Genomic DNA, 24541 nt, shown 5'->3' on the forward strand with positions numbered 1-24541 from the left:
TGCCCTATTACACGTGAAAAAAACTACATCACACTTTTGCATATTTTTTACATACATTTATTAAAAAAAAAACAATACCCTTTTTAAGTCGCTTCTTCAAAAATAAAGATAAAATAAAAAATTCAGAGGGATCTCCATGAGCTGAATTAAAAGCAAACATACGCTCATTTTCACCCTCTACTGGACAAATGTGTAACAAAGCTTAAATGTAAAATCAAGCTGCATACATGTACAATACTTTTGCCCAATTTTGACAAAATATTTTCCCCAAACATTTTCACATCATTCAATAGACACAAATTATTTTACAATTAGTCTCAGAATGAAATGTCACTTATATGAAGAGAAACTGCTAGGAAATCTATAAAAGCCCTTAGTAAAGAGCTTTGGCCATATGAAGTGTCTATGTGTGAAATATTAAATCACAAAAGTAAATAAATTCTGTCACTGTACATAAAACAACTGCCCTCAGAATGAGGAATATACAATCTTCCATTCCAACTACTGTACAAGTATTAACACCTGGCAGATAATGACAACTTCAAAACAATTCATTCTACAGTTCCTGAAGTATTAAAACTGTAGCCAACAGCACCTCAGACCTTTTCTAGTTTCTTCAGGGTTCTCCACCTGTCTTTTAGCATGACACTGGTCCGGTTCTCAAACTCAAACTCATTGAGGATCATGGCCCACTTCCCCTCCCCATGCTTCCTCACACCTGCTTTAAGCCCCAAATCTTCTTTGTAAGTCCACATCTGAGAGGGGAAAATTATGGATGCTGTATATAAGTTCAAATGATTACACAACCCATTATGAGCTGGATTTGTGACGTCTGGCTTCAGAGTAACTCACCCTCTTGGTTCGCGTTGTTGCAATGTTATCGCTTTTTAACACTGAAGGGGCATTACTCCTCCTGGAAACCTCTTTGTTGCATAAAAAAAAAAACAATAAATGTTTCTAGACTCATAATTGGAATAAGAAACTGTAGGCATTCATAGAGTTGTTAACATACTTAATACCACCCATATGAGAACTTACTACAAATGGAGGTTCTCCTGAGCTTGGTTTGCCTTTTCTTAATTGTTTCTGGTTTCCAAGGCTCATGACTTTGTTTTGAGAAAAGTGTCTTTTTGGGTCTGTGAAACAGTAGACAGTATCTTCAATTTAGTTTTTTTTTCATCCCCATTGAGAAATGTTCTGGGTTCAATACATGTTGAGCTCTATCAGCAGTAGGCGTGGATGTTGATTACCACGGAAAACACATTAGTCTCTTGCTAACTGGTCATACTTTTGCAGTTTTTAATGTGTATTGCCTTGCTCTGTCTTTCATTGTAAGAACCCTACTGAAGGCACTTACAATGCACTTGTTTTAACAGAAGCAAAATCATTTTTTGTGGTAATAATCACCATCATGCCACAAATGTTGTAGACCGAGCTCAATTTGTACTGAACCAAAAACATTGCTTTCAGTATAAAAAGCAACCATGTCAAAACAATATGAAAATAAAATTATTTACATTTCAGAATTATCTTATTGATGATAATGTTTGGGTCATTATGGTGAATATGGACTAAGGTGCTCAATCATCTCTGAAATCCTGTGTGTTGAAATAACCTAAAAAACCCTCACCTGATATTTGGTACAAGTGGATCCACCTGTTCCTTATTCCTGTATGGAATCACCACCATGCCAAAAAAAATAAAAAAATCAACTAAGACCAAACACATGAACATTTTCTGCCCAATCTGGAATTAATGCTTAATGCATTATCATGGTGACAATAGCCCCTTTCACACACAGCCTTTTCCAGACAATTTACTGCATTTTGTTAAGGTAAGAATCATGTGTGAACACAACCTTTTTGAAAATAATTCTACATTTTGCCTATAAATTTAATGTACCACATGTGAACACAGCACATGTGGTACATTTAACAATAATGGCAACCCAATGATTTTCCTGTAATTTACTTGTGAACGGGGCTATTGTAAATATACTGGACATTGACGACACTGTTTGAACAAACACGTACGATTTCATCACTCAAGATTCAGTCATAATTCTTTTTTTGGAAAAACTAAATTACAGGCAACAGTGGTTTAGAACATTGTAAGTGAAAGATGATTTTACTCTTTTGGGTTGTTAGACTCTGGGGTGGATGACACCCTCACATCACTGTCCTGTTCAGAGGAGGTTTTCTCAGATTTCTCATGACGTGCTTGGACCACTTTTGAAGCTGCCTAAAAACCAAAAATAAATTCCTAAAAATCATGCGATACATTTCAGGCATTAATGGAACAGTTCAGCAAAATTTTTAAATTCTCTCATCATTTATTCACCCTCATGTCATCCCAGATGTGTTTGACTTTTTCTTGTGCAGAACACACACACACACACACTTTTAGAAGAATATCTCAGCTATGTTAGTCCATATAATGCAATTGAATGGAGACTCCAGCGATCAAATTGTTTTGGCTGAGAAATTACCAAAATGTAACTCCCTTTTCACTGTAAATTTATACTATTGCAGCCTCTGGACCAGATCATAATTTCAAGCTCCATTACACTTTCTTGTGCTTGACGCATACGCAGAGTGCTAGATGGTGCGAGAAAGTGTAATCGAGCTTGAAATAAGAATTGCAAAGGAGTCTGCTGATGTCAAGATGTACAGTGAAAAAAGAGGGTTATATTATGGTCTGTTCTCACCCAAAACTTATTGGATTGCTTCAGAAGACATGGATTAATCCACCAAAGACTTACTGGTTTATTTTGATGGTGCCTTTGTGATGTTTGGAGCGTCAAAGATTTGGTCACTATTCAATTGAATTATGTGGCCATACAGAGCTGAAATGTTATTTTAAAAACGTTGTGTTCAGCAGAACAAAGAAAAGTCCAACACATGTGGGATAGCATGAGGGTGAGAAAATTAACAATTTTCATTTTTTGGTGCAATATTCCTTTAAAGGGGTCATGACATGTCTTTTTTTATTTTAATATGTTCCTTAAGGTTCACTTATAATATTAGTAATGTTTTTTGCACAAAAAAAAAAACGTAATTATATATTTGTAAAACATAATTTTCCATCCAAATCCACTTGTTTTTCGTGCTGCTTCCCCATAAATACTTGACAGTACACACCCACGGTTATGATTGGCTCTTGATTGAAGGTAAAATAGGCATTGATGCGTTGTTGTGAAGGTAGTCAGATACAAACATATCTGTGACATCAAAGAAGTAGAGATCGAGTCGTTTTGGCAGCTTGATTTTAACAAATTCTCTTTCTGTAGTGAGGAAGTTCTGAAACTTACAGTATGTTTTTGATAGAACAATGAACTTGTATATGTCAAAAGATCAATTACATTTAGTTTCCTCATGTCATGAACCCTTTGAGATGCAGAAGGCATCTATCATAGTGACAGTCAACAATGTATTAGCATATTCATTGTGTAAGTAACAAATAATAAATTTCTTTGACAGCAAAAGCCCTATCAACTGCTCTTACGAACTCAACAGCTTTCTCTATCTTTATTTGGTGGTCAAGTATAGAGTGGAACTAATTGCTACATCTCCATACCCCCAGGAAAACACTAGAATTCTAAGAGATAATTAGGCAAATTCCCAATATGTATGGAAACCACATTTTAAACCACTGACAATAAAGCCCATTAGTACTTGGAGCCTCACTCCCACAGGATGTAGTAAATAAATCAGAAATAGATTGCATTGTAAGGAGGAGCAGAATTCTGGTATGCACTGCAGTAAAAAAAAGGCCCCATACTTCCAGTAAGAAATCAGAAGAACGGTCCTGGAGAAAGGTGTTAAGGAATATGTCAATGCTTTCCAATAGCTGACTGTAGGTAAATTTCATCAGGAGTTGGTCATAAGCATCCTTCCTTTTCACAATGGTGGTTAACTTTCCTTGTAGCTTCTGTTAAGAGAGACAAGGAAATTTCAGTTCATTTCAGCAACATATTTCAAAGTTCAAAATGTATTAAAAGGTTCACCCAAAAATGACCATTCTGCCATCCATTACTAACCCTCAAGTCATTCCAAACCCATATGATTTTCTGTTTATGAAACCTGTACAAGGTTTGAATATGCACAAGGGGGAATGAGATTTAAAAACATTTTCATTTAATTACCACTTACATTTTTGCCTGTTACTCACACAAAGCTTAAAGAGATAGTTCACCCCCATGATAACCCAGGAGAGTATGACATTTTTTTCTTCAGTAGAACACATTTGAAGAAAAATATCTTTGCTCAGTAGGTCCTTAAAAATACAAGTGGATGGTGATCACTGTTGAAGCTGCAAAAGTCACATACAATGAGCATAAACATCATCCAAATGCCTCCAATGGTTAAATAAATGTCTTCTAAAGCTATACCATCACTTTAGGAGCGAAAAAGATCAATATTTATAGAATTTTTGGGTGAACTTACCCTTTAAGAAGACTTTAGAATACAGTGCATTAGGGTTGTGTGATGGCTGACCAACATCACGATGTAGAGCCACCATCGTGATGCCACGCCCCCTTTTGCGTGTCTTGCTAGTGTGACTCACTAATCCTAGTCTCTTCTATCAACACGTTCTCATCAATCTGCGTATAAATAACACGACTTTATACTTCCAAATTGCGTGTAATGCATAGGCCAAAGTCCAATTTTGCGTGCATATGATACGCCAATCCTTCCCATTAACTTCAGTGGAGAGCAGATGCGTCGAAATACCTTTAACGGCAATGACGTCACAAGTGAGGCTCAGTTCGCCCAGTTCACCTGATGCGCGTACGTTACACCTTCAAACAGGTAAGTGAGAACGGGTTGCGTCTATAGTTAACCTAAAAACTTTGCAGGGATTGCTCTGTAAATTAAATTGAGAATATAACTAATGCATATATGCTATTTTAAATACTGTAGTATATGCCAGAGACGTGACGTGTTAGTCTGTGAAAATACCGTGTCAGGCAGGCTACACAAATATTGATCTTGACATTGTTAGCTTCTTGTCTTTTTTTTTACATGTCTTACACTGTACATTTAGATTAAAATATTTTATGTTGTAGGCTACAAGAAAATAGCCTTTATTAATGAATTATTAGTAGTTGTAGTGTCTCAGAAAATCTTGCTCATTGTCACATAGCTCTTGTATACACTGAATTGGCAGTTTAAGATAAACCCAGACCAGCTGAACGTCAAATAACTTTTGTCTGGTTAATACTTTTAAAGAAAAATTTCATTGGCCATAAGTCCATAATGTCAAATCAAATGAAAGAAACAAGGTGAATATGAATAACACACATTTATTAAAACATAGAAGAACAACAAATAAAGAACAAGAAAACGGGAACAACACTCAGACCGAAACTCGGCATTAACATTTCACTTATAATTAGCAGCACAATTAACTTCAGCACAGGCTACAAAATAAATTATGTTATTGAAATATTGTAAAGTGGTCATATGAACTACACAAATGAACGTTTAAAAAAATAATATGCAAAATTGAATAGCTCCGCAACGGATGGCGAAAATGCGTAAAGAAGTCTAATATGACCATAGACCATGTTTAAATTTCGATGTTTCTGGCCAGAAATACCAACATATTCACTTTATCTGGTTTTAATAAGCTGCGGATTGGAGTAACTACACTACCCGCTGTGCTGAAGACCCGCTCTGATGGAGTACTGGTAGCACACATGCACAGATATTTCCGTGCTAATCTTGCCACGAACGGAAACCTTTTGTCGTTCGTTTTCCACGAAGTCAGCGGGTCCTGTTCCCCATCAATGGCCATTTCCTGCAGGTACATGGTCATTTCTGCCTCGACCTTTTGCTCATCAGTGAGTAAAATAACGAAATTATAGTTTTTAAGTGGAAAATAGTATTTATGTAAAGAGATATATTAAAATAAAAAGTGCACAACTCTTCTTAAGTGAAAGCTAAAAAAAAAAAAATGCTTCACGTGTCGTGCAACCTACTGATAACGCCGATGAGTCATTAGTTGGGTTAGTAAAATAACGAAATTATAATTTTTCATATAATTTTTGAAAATTATATGAAATTATATAATCCCCCCCGCCCCACCCCACCGACGATATCATCGTCCATCGCAATGTTTTACTGTCAACATCGTCAACTGCCAATTTAGGGGACATCGCCCAACCCTACAGTGCATAAGTCGTATCAGTTCCTTTCACAGTGCATTTTATGTTCTTTGTGGAGCTTGACAGCTGCGTTAACTATCAACTTTAATTTTAGGGAAAAAATCAGCTTGGATATTCTACAAAATATTTGATATTGTATTCCACTGCAATAATAAAGCTACGCCAGTTTTGAACATGAGGGTGAGGAAATGATAGAACACATTTTTGGGTGAACTATTACTCTGGATCATGAATATGCACCTCTGGTAACCGAGTCTCCGTCTCCAGCCATTGCAGGGTATCCTTTGCCATCTGTGAATTCCCATTCCTCAAACACACGGCGACACACTGGGGCACAAAACACCATGAATAACAAAACACCAGGTTGCACTGTCATGACTTCAACTTATGCAAACTCTACATGGCAAAACAACTTTCATTTGCAATCATACTCAACCTGAACAATCAATAGAGTCCTGATCTTAGCATGTAAAGAAGCATCTGACACGAGATCCTCCAATGACTCCCAAACCGGCAGTGCTGACATCATTGGGGTGATTTTAGCGTTTTGATCATAATGGACATCTGAGAAACAAAACACGGGATTCAATGGTTTCTAACCAATTAATTTAAATGATGCTTCCTGTCGTTTATGATTACCACAAATAAGCTTCGAAAATAATTTTATGGGGCACACACACACACGCAATTCATAAAAAAAAATAAAAAATAAAAAATAAAAAAACACTTCCAGGACTTTTCCAGGCCTGGAAACCACAATTTCAATAACTCCCTGAAATTTCTAGGCTTTCCATGACTGACATATGACAAGGTTAATACTATAGAAAAGTTAAACATTATTATCAAAAAAAACTTTTAAATACCCCCGTTTTCTGTAACACTATTTATTCTGCTATTGAATTGGTTTGCATCTTGTGAACACAACTCTGTATCTAAAAATTATTTAAAAAAAAAAAAAAGATGCATTCACCTGAGATGCAGCATATAAGATATTTAATTTGTTTTTAGATAATACATCTTGAATAAAAGTATTTTTTGTCTTTATGCACTCACAGAATAATAACCAAGTGAAAAAATACACACATAATAAAATACACTTACTGTTTATTTAAGATACATTCTCTTAAAGCAAGTCTAAATATCTTATACGCTGCTTCTCAAGTAAATGTATTTTATTTCTTTTTACAATTTTAAATGGAAAACAAGAGTAAAAACACAATAGGATTTTTTGCAGTGAATTTCTTAATAAAAAGTATTTTTTTCCCTGTTAATTCAGTAAATGTCATTTAGAGATATTTTTCTTCTATTGTTAGCAAGCACGTTTAATCCAACATTTTATGTCGCACCACAAGCTGAATAATCGGTTAAGAGCGAAAGATTAATCTTTGCAATAATCGGCAAATAGTCGAATAATCGCTCGATTAATCGATTATCAAAATAATTGTTAGTTGCAGCCCTACTGGTGAGTGGGATCACACAGCCAAAACATACAGGAATTCCGGCCCAGGATGGAAACGTCAAAGTAGAATATACTGGCTGTAGCATCTTTTATCGGAAAAGCCAGTATTTCAACTTAGCACGTTTCCTAATTCTCTAATGACATTTTATGGTCATTTTATGATTTAGTACAATACAAATATTACATATAACACCTTTAAAGTTAAATTAATAAGGAAGCGGGATATGAAAATAAACTCTGGCATTTCTCTGCGCGGTCAGCGCAGCATCTAGAAGTAGCATGAAGTGACCGACGAAGAGCTTGAATCTTCTCTCGGCTGATGCACACTCTGGCGCGGTGATGCTTGTCACTCGCATGCATTTGCTGCAGTTAGATTATACTGTGATGGATCACGACGTAGTGAATCATAATATTTGTCACATTCACTGTGTGTATCTTATGAAGAAAAACAACAATACACAGCTCGAGCGTTCGAGTTAAAGATGGATTGAAGTGAACATAAAGGTGAGAGTGTGTAGTCTTAGCCCATTATACACTGGAACAAAATAAGTTTGATTCATCTTTTTTGGCTTGTTTTCCAAAATAATCTCTAAAACTCCTTTAAAACAACATACATTTACTTTAGGAGCTATACTGCAGAAAACAATTTTTTATTAGAGAATGTGAAATACAATATTTAAACAGGGCTCGACATTAACGCTTGTCTGGGATAAGTATAGTGTGTCATTATAATAATCAAACAGCCAAAACAAGAAAACACTCACTGCTCTTGACTGCGTAACTTTAGTAGCTTTAAAAAGTATTAATGTATTATAATCATACAGTGAAGATCAGTAGAAATGTTATGTTTCATTTCATTCTGAATGTTTACTTGAATACTTGATAGTCTACTGCGGTTACAAACTTTTAAAGCTGTTAAAAAAAGCACAGAATTTTCTTCATTTGTGTTTTTTGTTCTATTATTTGTAATCTATTTCTATTGAATGCGGTTTTTTTTATTGTTATTTTGTTATATTGTTTGTTTACTCGTCTTGAATAATTCAGAACTTGAAACCATTCTTCCATAATTAACATATTAATTAGTGTTATTATTTGTTGTGGTTTTGAAACTGGTATTGAGAATCGTCAAATGTCACTACAGACTACTGAATTTTTGTATTGTGATAATGTATAGCCTTTATTGTACACGGTTGATCTTGCTGCAATAACATGATGGAGAAGTAGATCTCATTCCATAGACGTGTGAGCATCACTGCTGTAGATGTTGGTGATGAAGGCTTGTCTTTTACTTTACTACCATACATGACATAAAATAATGATCATATGACAATAGCCTCCTCCCCTACCCAGTGCAGTTTACATTTCAAGTTCAAGGAAATCCACTTTTGGTTATGCTAGAAATAACCAAAAAGTTCAATAAATGCATGTTTCCAAAGTCATTGAGTAATCGTGTTAAATAATTGTGATCTCAATATTGACCAAAATAATCATGATTATGATTTTTGCCATAATCGAGCAACCCTATTGTGCGTGCGCTCTGTGTACAGCAGGGTTTAACAAATAAAAATTATTCATCCTGTTGCAATAGGCTATTATATAATTAACCACATCCCTTTCGATTACATGCCTACACATAACAGAAAAAGAGAAAAACACTCAGTTACTTCTGATGTAATTGTGTTATATACTGTATAGACTCTAGAACAATTCTATATAAAACAATAGTGAATTTAAAATCGAACATCTAAAAGCCAAAATTTATGTTTTCTAATTTAATGCAGTCCCTTAAATTATTTGGCCAGTTCATGAATAATTAGTTTGATTTTATATTATTTATTTGAAAGAATTAAAAGAACAATTTCATATCTATCCTTGCATTTTTCATCTGGTTGAGGTCGATATGGGTTTTTAGAAAGTAATGAGTAATAAGTAATGCAATTACTTTTCAGACAGAGTAATTAGTACAGTAATCTAATTACACTGTAGAAGACTTAATTAGTAATTAATTACTTTAAGAGTAACTTACACAACACTGCTATACACACATGCAACCAAGCAGCATTTGCACTTAAATATGCTAATATTTGTCTTAAACTTAGCCTAAATACCTCCTGAGCAATACAACTTTGAAAAAAAAAAATGTATTTAGTAAACCTAACAACAGTCTTTTGTGACACTTTTACTTAGAAAATGTGTAATCCTAATTTAATATTAACTATTTCAAGTGTGGGTTGAGAGTTTTAATTGTTTTGTTGGCAGCAATTCACATTAAAATACAGCAAAAGAGCAATATTGTGATATTACCCAGGTTTTCCCCATCTAACACTCTGGCGAGGAAACAGCAGATGGTTCTCTGAGAGGGATCATCCCATCTGTATGAACATGACTGATGCTGCTCATCCACTATCGCTGTGCACAAAACAACGCGACATTAGAAAACAAACAAATGAAAACTATACAATATTACATCATTATATAAGGAAACTAATACAGATTAGTTTCTAATATATTGCTGAATACTTTACCTTCAAATATTTTCAGAGTACTGTGGAAGTTGGCAGATCTGTCTTGGAAGAGGCGACATAACGACGCGAAGTAAAAATCAATCATCCATGATTTAACGACACCCTCCACCTCGACGAAATCTGTCTTAACAGTTGTGCTCGCGATCATTTCATGTAACGCGCTCTCCATGTTCATGTTTGATTTGACAACAAAAGTTCCCGCCAACTGTGAGTTGATGAGAAGGTCTTAGTGACCGCGTCGCCACCTGCAGGCGTGGAGTAATTAACTTTTCGAAATAAACTTTGCTTCCTACGCAAATATCGTATTTTAGAGTGTATATAAACAGTCCATTATTTACACACTTTATTTTTAAAACCTATAAACTAAATAAAAGCAGTATATAAATGGTTCATTGATTCTAAAAATCCTTGAATTAAAATTTAAAAGGGTTTCTTACTTTGAAAGCGCTAGCTGTCGGACTAAAACATCCACCGTCACATAAATGTAATCTAGCAACACATTTTCGGCAAGAAAAAGTACTTTCTGATTTCTCTTACTATTCATATCGAATGATGGTTAAAGACAAACAGTGCAGAAAATAGTTCACCACCATGCGGCGCACTAGTTTACCTCATGATAGGCCTAGTGATAAAAATGTCTTGAGTGTTGGTTGGCTTGTGCCATTCTCTTCTTGGATAAGAATGACAATGACAACCAAACCTTCCATATTCATGCCAAATGTTGTTAGATCTTGATAAAAATTTCTTATTATACTTTCAGACCAATTACTTTTACAACAAAGAGTGAAAAACAGTGTATTGATCGTAATTAAGGAAGAAACCCGTTCTTGATTTTGGCTTCAATTCGAAAGATATATTGTCAGTGAATGCTATAGCCTACTTGGGGCTGTTTGTTTCCTCCCTTCCAACTGAAAATACCCCTTTGAGCAAGAATTGGCACAGACAGGGCCCGTTTGAGGGGTCCTGATATACCAAATAAGGTGTTTGTCAAGTATACTACCATACATTTTCTATGAGTGCACATTTGGATTTATAAAGTAATTGAACAAGAAAACCATGGAAACTCCAAAAGCTATGTCACTCATTTATTCTCTGCATTTATTTCCAAAAGATACCCAAAAGGGATTAGAAAGGGCAACATGTCCTAGCATGCCAAGGAAATTCTTCATCTAAGCTACCACTTTTATAAAAACATCATTATATTAACACTTTTCCTCAAACCCCAAAAGTAATTTTTGCAATGTCACTACTATTTGCTTACTCCTAGCCGTTGTTTCTGTACATCAATCATGAAGACGACAATGGCAGGTGCAGAACACATGTGAGTTATTTACACATTTATTTGTTATCCTGCATATGCTAGTAGACTTAACATAGACAATGTGGTTTATTTTACAGAAATTTTGACATACATGTATAATGACAGTGTTCTGTGATCACATAATTGTACAGGCTACTACATGCATTCAAAGATGCTGATATGTGCAGAAACAGTCTGCAGCTTAAATGTGTACACGGACATTGAGGTGCAAGATAACATTGTTTAAACGAACAAAAACAATAAATGAGGCAGAAGACATGAGAGGAGAAAATACAATGTCACAATTATGCATGGGAGAACAGGCTATGCCACATGGATGACACATTAACAGTTAAATAATAACCTCGCTTTCAAACAATAAAATAAAACCACACACTTGCTATGAACATGCATCACAAAAGATCATGTGATGAGAAACATGCTTGTTCACATTCGTCCATCAGCTGTTCGCTCACAGAGTTTAATTTAGCATTTGCAAACACCATCCCGAATGAACAAAGTCACACAGACCCAAATCCCCTTGCATCTACTTCTCCCATAAAAGGCAATGGGAGATGCTTTTGTAGTCAAATGATGACATGCAACAAATGAAAATGCAATTGATTGCCTGGTGATAAGATTAATGCAAGAGTTTAACAGTACCTTTATTCAACGGGAGTACCAGCAAACAACAAATAAGTTAAATAAAATCATAAATAACTTCTTGTGAACAGTTTATATGATGAGGGCTCAAAATGTATATATGAGCTAGCATGATATGATGTATAGAAAGCATTTCAACTTGATTGTGCTTAGGGCATCTGATGTCCTTAAAGAGGTCATATCATACTTTTTCTTAATTTTCTCCCTGAGGTCCACTCAGGGGCAGAGATTCCAGGGGGGATGGGGTGGGAGGTAACCCACAGTTGTCAAAACAAGCAAGTACAAACCCCCCAATATTTATACCATGATGAATGGAAACATGTCAATTTTTCATGACAATGTGGGTGGTCAGTAAATATTTTTGAGTTTTTAAAAGCTTTAGGAAATTGTGAGTTTTAAAAGTTACAGTATATATTCATTGTACAGTTGAAATTATCTAAAAAGAAAAATTATCTAAAAGGAAAAATGTATTCCTCATGATATGACGCCTTTAGAGAGTTGTTGATGTGTATGTGGTACCGAGGAACAAAAGAAATGTGTAACTGATTTAAAATGCTTAAAAAAACCACTCTTGCTCTTAGGCTGAAAACAAAGCCCATCTATTTACTGTTTCAAAAGTGCCTATAGGCAGTGATGGCCAGGCACACAATTGGTTGAATTAATCCTTCCATTGATGACTGCACTCGATATAAAGCACAAAAGGGAAGCTGACTGTCTCATGGGAATGCGTGAGATGGGCCATCGTTTCCCAAAACAAGCATGTGATGACACATTAAAACAAAAGAAAAAAGATGATTCTTTCTTTAAATGAAGAAAATATAGACATTCACCATATCAGAAAATTTGTGTCATAGAAAACCTGAGAACTTAATATTACGCATATCAATTACTTAAAGACCTGACCCCCCCCCCATATAAAAAGTAGAATTGTTCTGTACAGTGTTATATGAACAAGCCAAATGATTTGCAGCCTTCTCATAAATAAGTGTGTATGAAGAGGCACACATTATTTCAACCACCATATGGCAGGAAATTGTGGTTGTGCAGAATTTTGGTGTAGAAAAAACTGTCAGCATCAATTTATAAAACATAAAATATTTTAAATGAGCCCATTAAATAATTTAGTTTTTCAAATTGACAACAAATCTTTTTGCAGACATTTATAAAAGGCCCTCATGCTCCAAATTGTCAAAAAATCTTTATTTGAAGAGTACTGACGTATAACTGGAGTGACTGGAGTCACATGGTATTTTTGTAAAATGCGAAATTATCCTTTTTGAGTGGTAACACTGATATTTCAAATATTAAAGATATATCATCTGAAAAATACAATTGTAGCTCTGCCTGTACACTTACAAATCCATTAGACTGTAAATAAAGTGCCACAAATATTGGCCTGCATAGATTGCAGTATGCTGTATTGCACTTCCCTTCATAGTGTAACCATGTGAGCCAGTTGAATTATGAGTTCTTCCTCTTTGTCTTTTACAGTCCTCATTCAGCGCATTCAGATTGTGTGATCAATTGTCACAATGTACATTTTGAACAATCAGCCAACTGCCAGAACAAAGCAAGTAATATACATGATATTTCCAGCAATCTTGGAATAATGGCAACATAAAACGGATATTCTCTGTAGTGACAGGAAAACAAAACTTATCAGGCTTTAGTCCTGATGATAATACAAAATTCAGTCTGAAAATAAAATAAATATTAAATACTCAGTAGAATTGGACAATATTGAGTTTGTGATAAGAAATGAATAAAAGGTCAAGCATATGAATGATACAGATTTGGTTAAACATGGATAATAATGAAACAACTCATGTGAAAAATTAAAACTGCAGTGGCATTTACACTACTGTACTCTCCCAAAATGAAAAAAAAAAAAAAAGTGTGAAAAAACTGTGAAAAAAACATTTAATGTATGTGTAAAAGAAAACAGCATGTGTTTTGGTCCTTTTGACAAGTAACATATTACTAAGATGATTGGCTGTTTTGAGTTTTAAAAAGAAAATACCGTATGTGAACATCATATTTAAGTCTTAATGACCCGAATTTACAGTTTATTGTGCCATTGTTTATGTAAAGATAAGACATACATACATGATGTACCCATCTTTTTGTATGATATAACAGTAAACACAGGCCATATAAATGTAATTTTGAAGATTCAAATCTAACTTTATCATAATAGTTTTGCAATATATAATTTACATTTTACAGCTACAGTATAGAATCTGATTGCTGATTTCTTGTGTAGGATCTATTCTCATCCGTTATCTATTTAGCAACTAGATGTGAATATGCAACATTGTATTTCAAGAATTAAATAAATAAATCCATTAATAAAAATCTTAAAGCATGGTGATTAAATCTAAGTTTTCAATTAATGGTTTTAATTGGGGGTACCGACCCTCCCAAGAAATCTTAAAATATATTTTGGTGACATTATAAGCTATTCCTATATCTTAACAAAAAACAAATCTGCATTAGGTACACATTGCATTTCTACAGAAAGTCATGATATGTTTCAATACCTCGCTACTTTGCAGCTCACTTTTCACAGTCTTTGATGATAAATCCCGCTTTAAAATGAAAATAAATAAATAAATAGATAAATGAAAAATAAATAAATAAAAAATAAAAATAAAATAAAAACTAAAACAAAACAAAAAACCTTTTGACATCCACTTTGCCCTCTGTGGCTATGTGCATGGTCATTGCAGTAGTCTCTGTATTTACCATGGAGTGCTCTCAGCAAACTAAGCACCGTAAAACAGCGTTGTTAATATGCATGCTTTTGAAGATCCTATGTTTCTGACTGTCTGTAAAATATAATGAGTGAAAAGGTACAATGTACAGTTAGGTCAACAATGTCCTCACCGTTGGATAGATACTGTACATTCTAAACAAGCCTTTTGTTTCCTTCCGCATCATCCAGGTCTTGTCTGCAAAAAGTGCAGTCTCATTCAAAATTGTTTTTGACAATGACACAATTACAAGGGACTTTTCATGCCATGCAGATACATCTCTCAGCTCACATCTGTGTGCCCTTTTTTTTCTCCAGTGTGCTTATAGCTTCAGTCAGAATGTCAGCCCACAGTCACATACTACAGGATGGGGAAAGATTACCATCCCCTGGCATCAGATGGATCTCTGGTGTAAACATGTGGTTCTCTACCTTGTGTTCACTTTGGCTAGTGTCTGGCTTCTCCTCCCCATTATCAGCAACTACACCCTGAGTGCAGTTATGTGCTGATAGTTTGGGTGAGGAGATGGCTGCAGAATCCACTTCCTTCAGATTACTTTCCTCATGATATTCCTGTTCCTCCAGCACCCCCAGAAGCAATGCCGTCTCCCCAGGAAGGTATTCACTGGCAAGTATCTTTGGAGAAAGGACTAAGCCTTTCTTTGGGATACTAGCCAGTGGCTCTGAATCTGAACAGAGAGGAGAGCACTCTACCTCTGGGGATTCGTCTTCCAGAAGACTGTTGTATATATCCTGTGGGGAAGAGGTGTTGGGTGGCGTCGGAGGAGCATCTTCAGGTGTTTCTATAAAGTTGACTTTGAGGCCTATTGTCTTGACTGAATTTGTGCCACGAATGGAGCTTCTGATGTTCTCCAAAACCTCGTTAAAATTCTCTCCATCTGGATTGACAGGGCCACACTTAAATGGGCCAGTCCCTTCTGTGTTCTCCTCTGGACTCAAGTCCGAAGGTGTCAGCTGGCCAAGATGAAGGTTCGGTGGTGATTTAGGTTGCCTTTGCTGAACCTGCTCTGCTGTATAAGAAGGGGTGGATGCCTTCTCACCCTGTCCAAATTCAGCAGTGCAGCTTGCAAAGCTGTCAACACTTGATATGCTTTTCACATCAGTGACGGTTCTTTCCCAGGGTTGTCGTTCTGTGGCAGGTGGGTCTTCCTTCATCTCAAACTCTACCTCATGTTTTGACACAGCTGAGGCAGCGGTTGCACTGAGATCAGAGAAGGACTGGGACTTTGTCATCTGGTTATATGTTTCTTCCAGTTTCTGAGCGTTCAGGCGTTGCGGACTAGGTGTTCTAACATATTCTAGTGATCCGTGCGGACTGCTGTTAGGAAACTTTTTGTCAAAGGATCTTAGGCTGGTATCTGAAGATGTGCGCTTCGAAATACCCCACCGGCTCGGAGATAGGTGGTTATCCATTGGCTGCTTATCATCACTTTTGTCTACAACGACATCCATGAGCTCCATACTTCGTGCAAAGGCATCTTTTAGATTCATAGACACGATACTGCCATTTCTCTTTGCTCGTTCTAAAGCCTCTCTTCTCTTGATGGCTTTCTCCTGACGTTTCTGCTCCTTGTAGAACTCTGAGAAGTTGTTCACAATAATAGGGATGGGTAAGGCAATGACCAGCACTCCAGCAATGCAGCAAAGTCCACCAACTATTTTGCCAAGCAAAGTCTGTGGGTAAATATCTCCATAGCCTACTGTAGTCATTGTGATTGTAGCCCACCAAAATGAAGCTGGGATGCTGGTAAATTTTGTTGCATCCTCATCCTTCTCTGCAAAGAATACCAGACTTGAGAATATCATAATTCCCATGGCTAAGAACAATATGAGTAAGCCAAGCTCATTGTAACTGCGCCTGAGTGTGAATCCAAGGGACTGCAGTCCAGTTGAATGTCTCGCTAATTTCAGAATCCTCAATATTCTCATGATGCGGAATATCTGCACCACCCTCCTCACATTTTGGAACTGCATCACACTTTTGTCGGATTCGGTCAGAAATATAGTGACGTAGTAGGGTAATATAGCTAACAAGTCAATGACATTTAGTGGCCCTTTGAAGAATTTCCATTTGTTTGGTGATGACAGGAAGCGCAAGAGATACTCCATTGTAAACCATGCGATACACACAGCTTCAACATGAGCAAGCTGAGGATTGTCATTGGCTTGGTCAAATTCGTCTATTACTTGGAGTTCAGGTAAGGTGTTCAGGGACAGTGCAACTGTTGAAAGTACGATGAACAGGATGGATAAGATAGCCAGTATCTGCAATAGAAAGAAAGATAAACTTAATTCTTTGTGTCTTATTCTTTTTTCCAATTTGCTTAACATACATGGATCAAGATGTGCAAAGAAATCTTTTGAAAAAAAATATTCTAGTTCAAAGTTAAAAACTTTGGTGGAAAGTTGATGAAGACAAAATTATGCTCCCCCCAAAAAATGCAAATATATTTACCTAAATATAAGTTAAAAGGTCTATTCTCTTAAGCAACCAAGGCATAAAAGCATAGTTGTTTATCTTTTTATTTAATTTCCACAAAACATTTATTTGTTTATAATTTAAGGATCCATTTGCCTTTTGTTTAAATATTGTTGGAACCAAGAATCGTTTAAGTCCAAAATGGTCTTAAATGTTTTTGTCTTGATTTTAGACTTTACATGATTTATTTAATTCTACTGGTAAAAGGTAAAAACTGGTTCTGATCTAGGATCAGTTATTCTTTTTACTGATGGATCTGAGAACAGAGATCAATCAGTGTGTCATAAAAGATTAAACATCTGTGAGGATTTCAGTCTACATTTGGATAATTCAAAATTATAAATCAGATTCTTGAGTGTATGATATATCTATTTTGTCTTCTTCGCAAATATTGATTCTTGGCCTATGTTAGACTACTTGCTAATGCTAGGCCAAATACGCTTCCAAGTATTTGTGAAGAAAGACACAATTGTTAGATCATACACTTAAAAATCTGACTTACAATTTTTAATTATGCAAAGGGATCCTGAAATCCTCACAGATGTTTAATCTTTTATGACATAATTTAAATGTGCCGCTTGTTCTGTAGCCCAGCTCTATGAGTTCATTTTGTTTGCATAGCTTCACAATTTCCTGTGGTGTACCATGATTTGATTACATAAGCCAGTGCAGAGTACAGCTGTGAAGCTTCAGAATTCAGTTTTATCAACAACGACTTGCTTTACCCAAATCCTCTGCACTACACAGAGCAAATATTTGGAAAACCATCTCTATCTGACTTCATATTTATTAAAGAGACCAGAAATTAAATAGTATTTAAATAATATTAAAACTATTTAAATATCTAAATTAATAAACATTTTATCATCATCATCAACCTTTATTTACAGACTCTTAGTCCATTCAGAAAGCACAGACATAACATGCAACAATACATAAATCAAAACATATATATAAAAAAGATAAGAAGATACAAAGATAAAAAGAGAAGAAAATAAAAAAAAAAGAAGCTAAACTACGGCATTTCTATAAAGACACTTATACCAGCCTTTCCATAGTGATGATTGGTATAATCATCGTATGGCACTAAACCTAGCATTTACTAGCAACATCACAATGCTGTTCTGGGAGTCATTCAGGCGACAAATGAATTTGTAGGTAAGTCTCCTCAGTAATGCCTGAAAAGTGCAGACCCCTGCATTACAGAACAGGTCACTTGCACTAGAGCACCTGGGTTTGTTGAGCAGTGTCCTCATACAGTCATTATAAGCAACCTTAAGCTTCTGCATACTAGCCTTTTTAAACTTAGACCACAAAGGAGCAGTATACAAAGGAGTGCAATATGCTTTGAACAGGCCAATTCTGACGTCAATTTTGTACCTGTGGAATTTTCTTACCAGCATGTTAGCTTGAGCATATAATATGCGACGCTGCCTGTATATATCCTAATCATCAGATAACTGATCTGTAATATAATGACCCAGGTATTTAATTTTATTACAAACAGTCATCACTTGTCCTGACAGATAAAAGTCTGGAAAACAAAGATCTTTATCCACTTTTGTCCTACATATTATCACAGCACTCTTTTTGGCATTATACAGCACATCAAATTTCACCCCATACTCAGAGCAGATATTCAGTAGCTTCTGAAAACCAGCACTGCTAGGAGAGAAAATGGCCAAATCATTAGCATACATAAAATGATTAACCAAGGTGTTACCAATTATACAACCCGTTTTGCATCTTGATAATTGGTTGGATAACTCATCCATGTAAAGGTTGAAGAGAGCTGGTGAAAGTAGCCCCCTGACGTACCCCATTACTCACCCCAAATGAGGCAGATACTGTGTTACCCCATTTAACCTGCATACTCTGGTTGGCATACCAGTAAGCCAGGATTCTTATAATGCTGTCAGGAGCACCCCTTTGGCTCATTTTTTCAAATAGCTTATAATGATTGACTCTGTCAAAGGCTTTAGAAGCATCAATAAACCCAATAATCATGGAAGAGTTCTGCCTTATGTACCCCTGTGTTGCCTCCTTCAAAGCATAGATACACAAATCAGTACCAAATTTAGCTTTAAAGCCAAATTGATTATCAGTGGTACCAATAAATGGACCTAGACGATCAAGTAAAATCCTCTCCAGTACTTTAGATATCACACTGGCTAGGGCTATTGGCCTATAATTATTTAAGCTCCCAAACTTGCCAGCCTTGTCCTTGACGACAGGCACAAGAGTAACAGACAGCATAGATTCAGGTAGTAGACCATGGGTCATGAATCCAGAAAAACAAATGGCAAGCAGTACTGCCACCTTAGGACTAGCAAACTTAAGGTGTTCTGCAGTAATGTGGTCTAACCCACACGCTTTCTTGTCAGATAGATGTGCTACAGCCTGGCAAACTTCACTGCAAGTGATTATCTCTGGACTACTGTTAGCAATATTTATCACTCTGTAGGGGTCACTTTTAACACAGTTAAAAAAGGCAGAGTAGTGTTGCCTCCACATCTCAGCAATATTATCAACCCCAGACTCTCCCTCCATGACACATGGAAGCAATGTATTGGCCCTGTTCAGGGCTTTCACCTCCTTCCAAAAGCCATTGACATCCTTAACCCTTAATTTCTCAGCCATTGAATTTGCTCTCATAGTTTGTTCATGTTTACCAATGTAACAGATGGCATATTTTAGTTTAGCGCTGGTAAGCTTTTTATACTCAAGGATCGGACCATTTCTAGGTCTGCCTGTCTGCACCCAAGTCTTAAATGCTACCCTAGCTTCTGCATGATGAGCCTCGACATGCCTGTTCCAGCCTGGCTTTATGTTGGTAGTTTTAACAGGTAGTATAAGGTATGGTCTACTAGCCTCATACATTGCACCCACAACACTGTCATACATAGCAACGAAGGGTTTCATGATGGGAGATATCAATACAATTCACATCCGAGCACATAATAGCCTTTTTAGGTAAACAAATATTACTGAGAAGGACCTCAGTTTTCATACAGTATGTCACGAGATCTTCATTTGTTAATCTGGCCCAATCCAATTTAACCTTGCAACTATCATTCACCCCCTGGATCAACTCAGGCAGACTTTCCACATCAAGCTTCATAGCAAGCGGCACATGATCTGACATAGATGTCCCATATAGAATTTATATAGATTGCAAGATTGCATGGGCATCAGCAGTAGTAATACAGTGGTCAAGCCATGATGTTGTGTGCCAGGCTTCACTTATATAAGAATAGCTATCAGCAGGAAGAAGCAGTTGGCTAGACAATATGAGGTTGTTATCCTCACAAAACTGTACTAAATGTCTTGCAAACAAGGACTGGCTGTCTGTAAGGTCTGCATTCATATCCCCTACAACACAAACACTTGTGTACTGATTCTCCTGAATAAAGGAATTTATAAAGGCAAGCCTATTTAAATATAAATCTTCATTCTGCAAACACTCATAAGGTGTATATACATTTAAAATAGTAATTTTATATTGCACCTATCATTATTTACTATAACAAAGAAAAAGCTTGCTTTAGATGCTATTTTCTTTTAAACTAAAATGACAGTTTAAAGATGTGTCATTAATCTAGAAGGGTTAAAATAGCTGCAGATGAAAGGTGATTTTTATTCTGATTGTAGTTGAGAAAAGGTCTCCAGGAATATTAAAGCTAATTAATCAAATCTTCCATGGCAGGCCTAATGTCTTTATTAATGAGAGCTGGATTTATGTTTATTAGGAGAGAGTGATCTCAATCATTTTTTGTGCAGTGCAGGTGATTCTGAAGGGAGCAAGTCTTGCTCTGACCTTGGCATGTCAAAGACAAGTGAGCATCCACTCACCTTCCCTTTGTTGAATACCACTGAGATTAGACTGAAGTTATGCACTTTATGTCACTAATGCAATCAACAGCAAATGCTCATTTAAGAGTTTTATCTTTATTAAGTCAACATGGAACAGCCTTGACAATCCATTTTTCTTTTATGTGTTACTGTTTTTTTTTTCTATGTGCTGCAGCACATATTTCAAAGTGCCACAGCATAATCAAAGAGAAACAAATGATGAGATGGGACATGATTTTATCCATTGGGAATTTACTAGATCATAAAAAGTGTATTAGGATGCCATCACTCTGTCAGATTGATTGATTCAGTAATGCAGTATGTTTTTCTTGTTTTTGTTTTCTTCCGATTATTTCCCCCTTTTCTCCCCAATTTGTAATGCCCAATTCCCAATGTGCTCTAAGTCCTCATTGTGGTGTAGTGACTCACCTCAATCAGGGTGGCGGAGGACGAATCTCACGAATCTGTCAACCCGCGCATCTTATCAAGTGGCTTGTAGAGCGCATTACCACGGAGACATAGCACATGTGGAGGCTTCACGCTATTCTCCACGGCATCCACGCACAACTCACCACGCACCCCACTGAGAGTAAACTACATTATAGCAACCAAGAGGAGGTTACCACATGTGACTCTACCCTCCCTAGCAACCGGGCCAATTTGGTTGCTTAGGAGACCTGGCTGGAGTCACTCAGCACTGACTGAATCCGAACTCGCAACGACATGGGTGGTAGTCAGCGTCTTTACTTGCTGAGCTACCCAGGTCCCAAGTAATACTGTTTTATTTATGAATTATTTCATACATTTTCATAAAAATTATTTAAATGCCATGTGTGTCACCTGTCTTAAGCACTATAATTAAATTAAGCAAATTCTATTGTATCACTGCAGTGGAGAATAAAGTGATATAATGTCATTAAGGGAGAGGCATAAGTGGCCACTCATTTAAACCACTGAATCCGTCCACAATTACAAGCAGACCACACACATGGTTAAATCACAATATATGGCATGCTCAAGACCAAAGAATCGGCCATGCAATGAGCTAATGCATTTCATCTCAGTCCACAGAACTCTGGCTGTTCTACATTTTGTAAAGCAAGAGTGTGTGTGGTTCAGTATGTATTATAATGAGCACTACTTGGTAAAAACCTATTAGCAGCATTTTCCATCAGTCAAGCATGGATTTTCGGAGGAAGTGTGAAGCCACGGTGTTTTGAAGACACAGAGTGGTCTCCTCTGCCCTCCCGAGCAAGTAAATCCTGTACCGGATTACACCTTTGACAATGTGTCCTTTAGCTGTACTGCATGTACTTGTCTGTACACAATAGGTCTGTCCTATAAGTGAGCTGCCTTGCTGATACAACAGCGTATATGTTGTGGAATTAATTTATCTACAGAAGTCATAACGTTTATTTAAACCTCCTGCCCCAACTCTTTCTATCAATCTGTAACACCCTTGCATCCAAGCAAATAGCTTGGGCTACACTGGAAATTACTCACCCACAGGCAACCCAACATTAGTGGTGTCAAATGAACACCAATCAAAGGGTTTGACCTTATTCCCAAAAACCCTACAGAGGTGTCTTGTATTAACTTACGTGAAGTGGGAGTTGTTAAGGAGATAAAGGCACTAGCTGACTCGAAACTACTACAATTTAGTCAGGGATGTCACACCTATTGACTATTTTTGCTGACATCTTGCCTTCTTCTGTTGGAGGTCTGACACACTGCCCAATTAAAAATGGAAAATAAGTGACATACAATCCTAATTCCTCGTCACATGAAGCTCACCATAATAAAAGCTGAAGTAGTGCGCACACATAAACAATTCTAATAGACTGAATTAGGGTCTGTTCACACCGAACACGTTATCCTGTTTGCAATTTTTTCAATTGTATTTCTAAGTTAGAATGCTAGACAGATGTCTTCGACCTCTGTGCCGCTTCTTGCTGTTTCTTTAGAACCAACTTCAACTTTTAAAATGCACCTCGAGACACCTACATTTTGTTGTATTTTTTGTGGTGTCTCTAGAACGCTTTCATATTGCACATAAATATTAAAAAAATATATTTTTGTAATATGTGTAATCCAAGTTATGTGCCTGTAAATCAATAACTGTAATCTAATTACAAGAAAGTGAAATGCAGTATATTACATTATATTTGACTAAAAAGTTATCAGATTACACAAATTACTTTGTAATCGCATTACACCCAACACTGAGTAGACATAATCTACCCCTAAAATTAGAGGAAAATTATAAATTGATAAAAATGGTGTACAAGCCCTAAGATAAACTGTAATATGAATCCTAACCCTACAATCTGATTGTTTGATACAAATGTTGTTCTAGCACCAACAAGCATGTTGATTCAAGAACATATGCTACTTGGCAAAATCACAGTCACTGTCCCTAGCATGGGATGCTGGTATACTGGCTTCTTAACTAGCTTAACCAGCAATAATTCTATGGTCAACCACCTTCATCAGAAAGCCCACGCTAATTGACCAGCATTTGTTGTTGTGAACAACATGGCTATACTTGTCCACCAGGGAGACCAGCACCAAACCAGCTTGGACAAGCATGGAAATGAATGCAACTGGTCTTTTCAGCATGGATGAGTCTTTGAAACTCTGAAACAACCTAAACCATTCAAGCAGGTAACATCAGTTAGCTTTACGATCCCTAGGTTTTAGTCACCTGTCACCTCTTCCATCCAACCCAATATATATTTTCTTCCACTGGCACTCTAACTTCCTAATAGTCACCTGTCACCAGGGAAGGCAATGCAATTTCCTTTTTCATACCAATACTCACTTCCACTGCATGCAAGAAAAATGTCCTGGGTCACACCACCCTGTATGTCAAGCAAGGGAGGTTATTGATTGTATATATATCACATTATGGACACTGCAAAGAGCAAGCACTGCTGAGCCATATTGATCACCACTTTGTACATTATCGGGTCTCATGCACTTTGAAGTGGGACAGTTTGCTGTCTAACGTCATCAATACGCGCAGCTCAGATTGGGATATTTCTTGGGATAAAATGGGATAAAATGCTGATTGATCAGTCAATATGATACTATAATTCTGTTTTTAACTGGGTCAGATGAACATTAGGAATATTTTGGCACATGGTGCTTGAGATTCGGGCAAACTAACAGGAGGGGAGGTGAAAGGAGCATTGAAAAGAGTGTTATTGTAGACAGTGACTTTTTAAATAAACTTATTTCTACCTTATAGAGCCAATAGATTTACACAAAGTGATATATATTCTGGCAGAATGCCAGTCTGAAATGTTTCGAAATATAAAC

The 24541-nt window shown here is 36.4% G+C and overlaps 2 protein-coding genes across 2 annotated transcripts in view; both read right to left on the reverse strand.

Annotated features, from left to right (window-relative positions):
* Positions 1-596: 596 nt before the first annotated feature.
* terf1 (telomeric repeat binding factor (NIMA-interacting) 1) lies at positions 597-11959 on the reverse strand. The gene is made up of 11 exons (XM_052114498.1): positions 11905-11959; positions 10154-10378; positions 9933-10037; positions 6606-6733; positions 6410-6496; positions 3781-3930; positions 2132-2241; positions 1631-1669; positions 1039-1136; positions 853-923; positions 597-755 (listed from the first exon to the last, which is right to left on the reverse strand). The coding sequence occupies exons 1-11, from the start codon at positions 11957-11959 to the stop codon at positions 597-599; spliced, it is 1227 nt and encodes a 408-aa protein (XP_051970458.1).
* Positions 11960-15222: 3263 nt separating this feature from the next.
* The window catches only part of kcnb2b (potassium voltage-gated channel subfamily B member 2b), a 107511-nt gene continuing 98192 nt past the window's right edge, over positions 15223-24541 (reverse strand). The window contains exon 3 of the mRNA XM_052115118.1: positions 15223-17154. Within this exon, the coding sequence (XP_051971078.1) occupies positions 15223-17154 (1932 nt within the window). The remainder of the gene's footprint in view (positions 17155-24541) is intronic.

The sequence above is a fragment of the Xyrauchen texanus genome, chromosome 42, assembly GCF_025860055.1.
Source record: "Xyrauchen texanus isolate HMW12.3.18 chromosome 42, RBS_HiC_50CHRs, whole genome shotgun sequence".
NCBI classification, from domain to species: Eukaryota; Metazoa; Chordata; class Actinopteri; order Cypriniformes; family Catostomidae; genus Xyrauchen; species Xyrauchen texanus.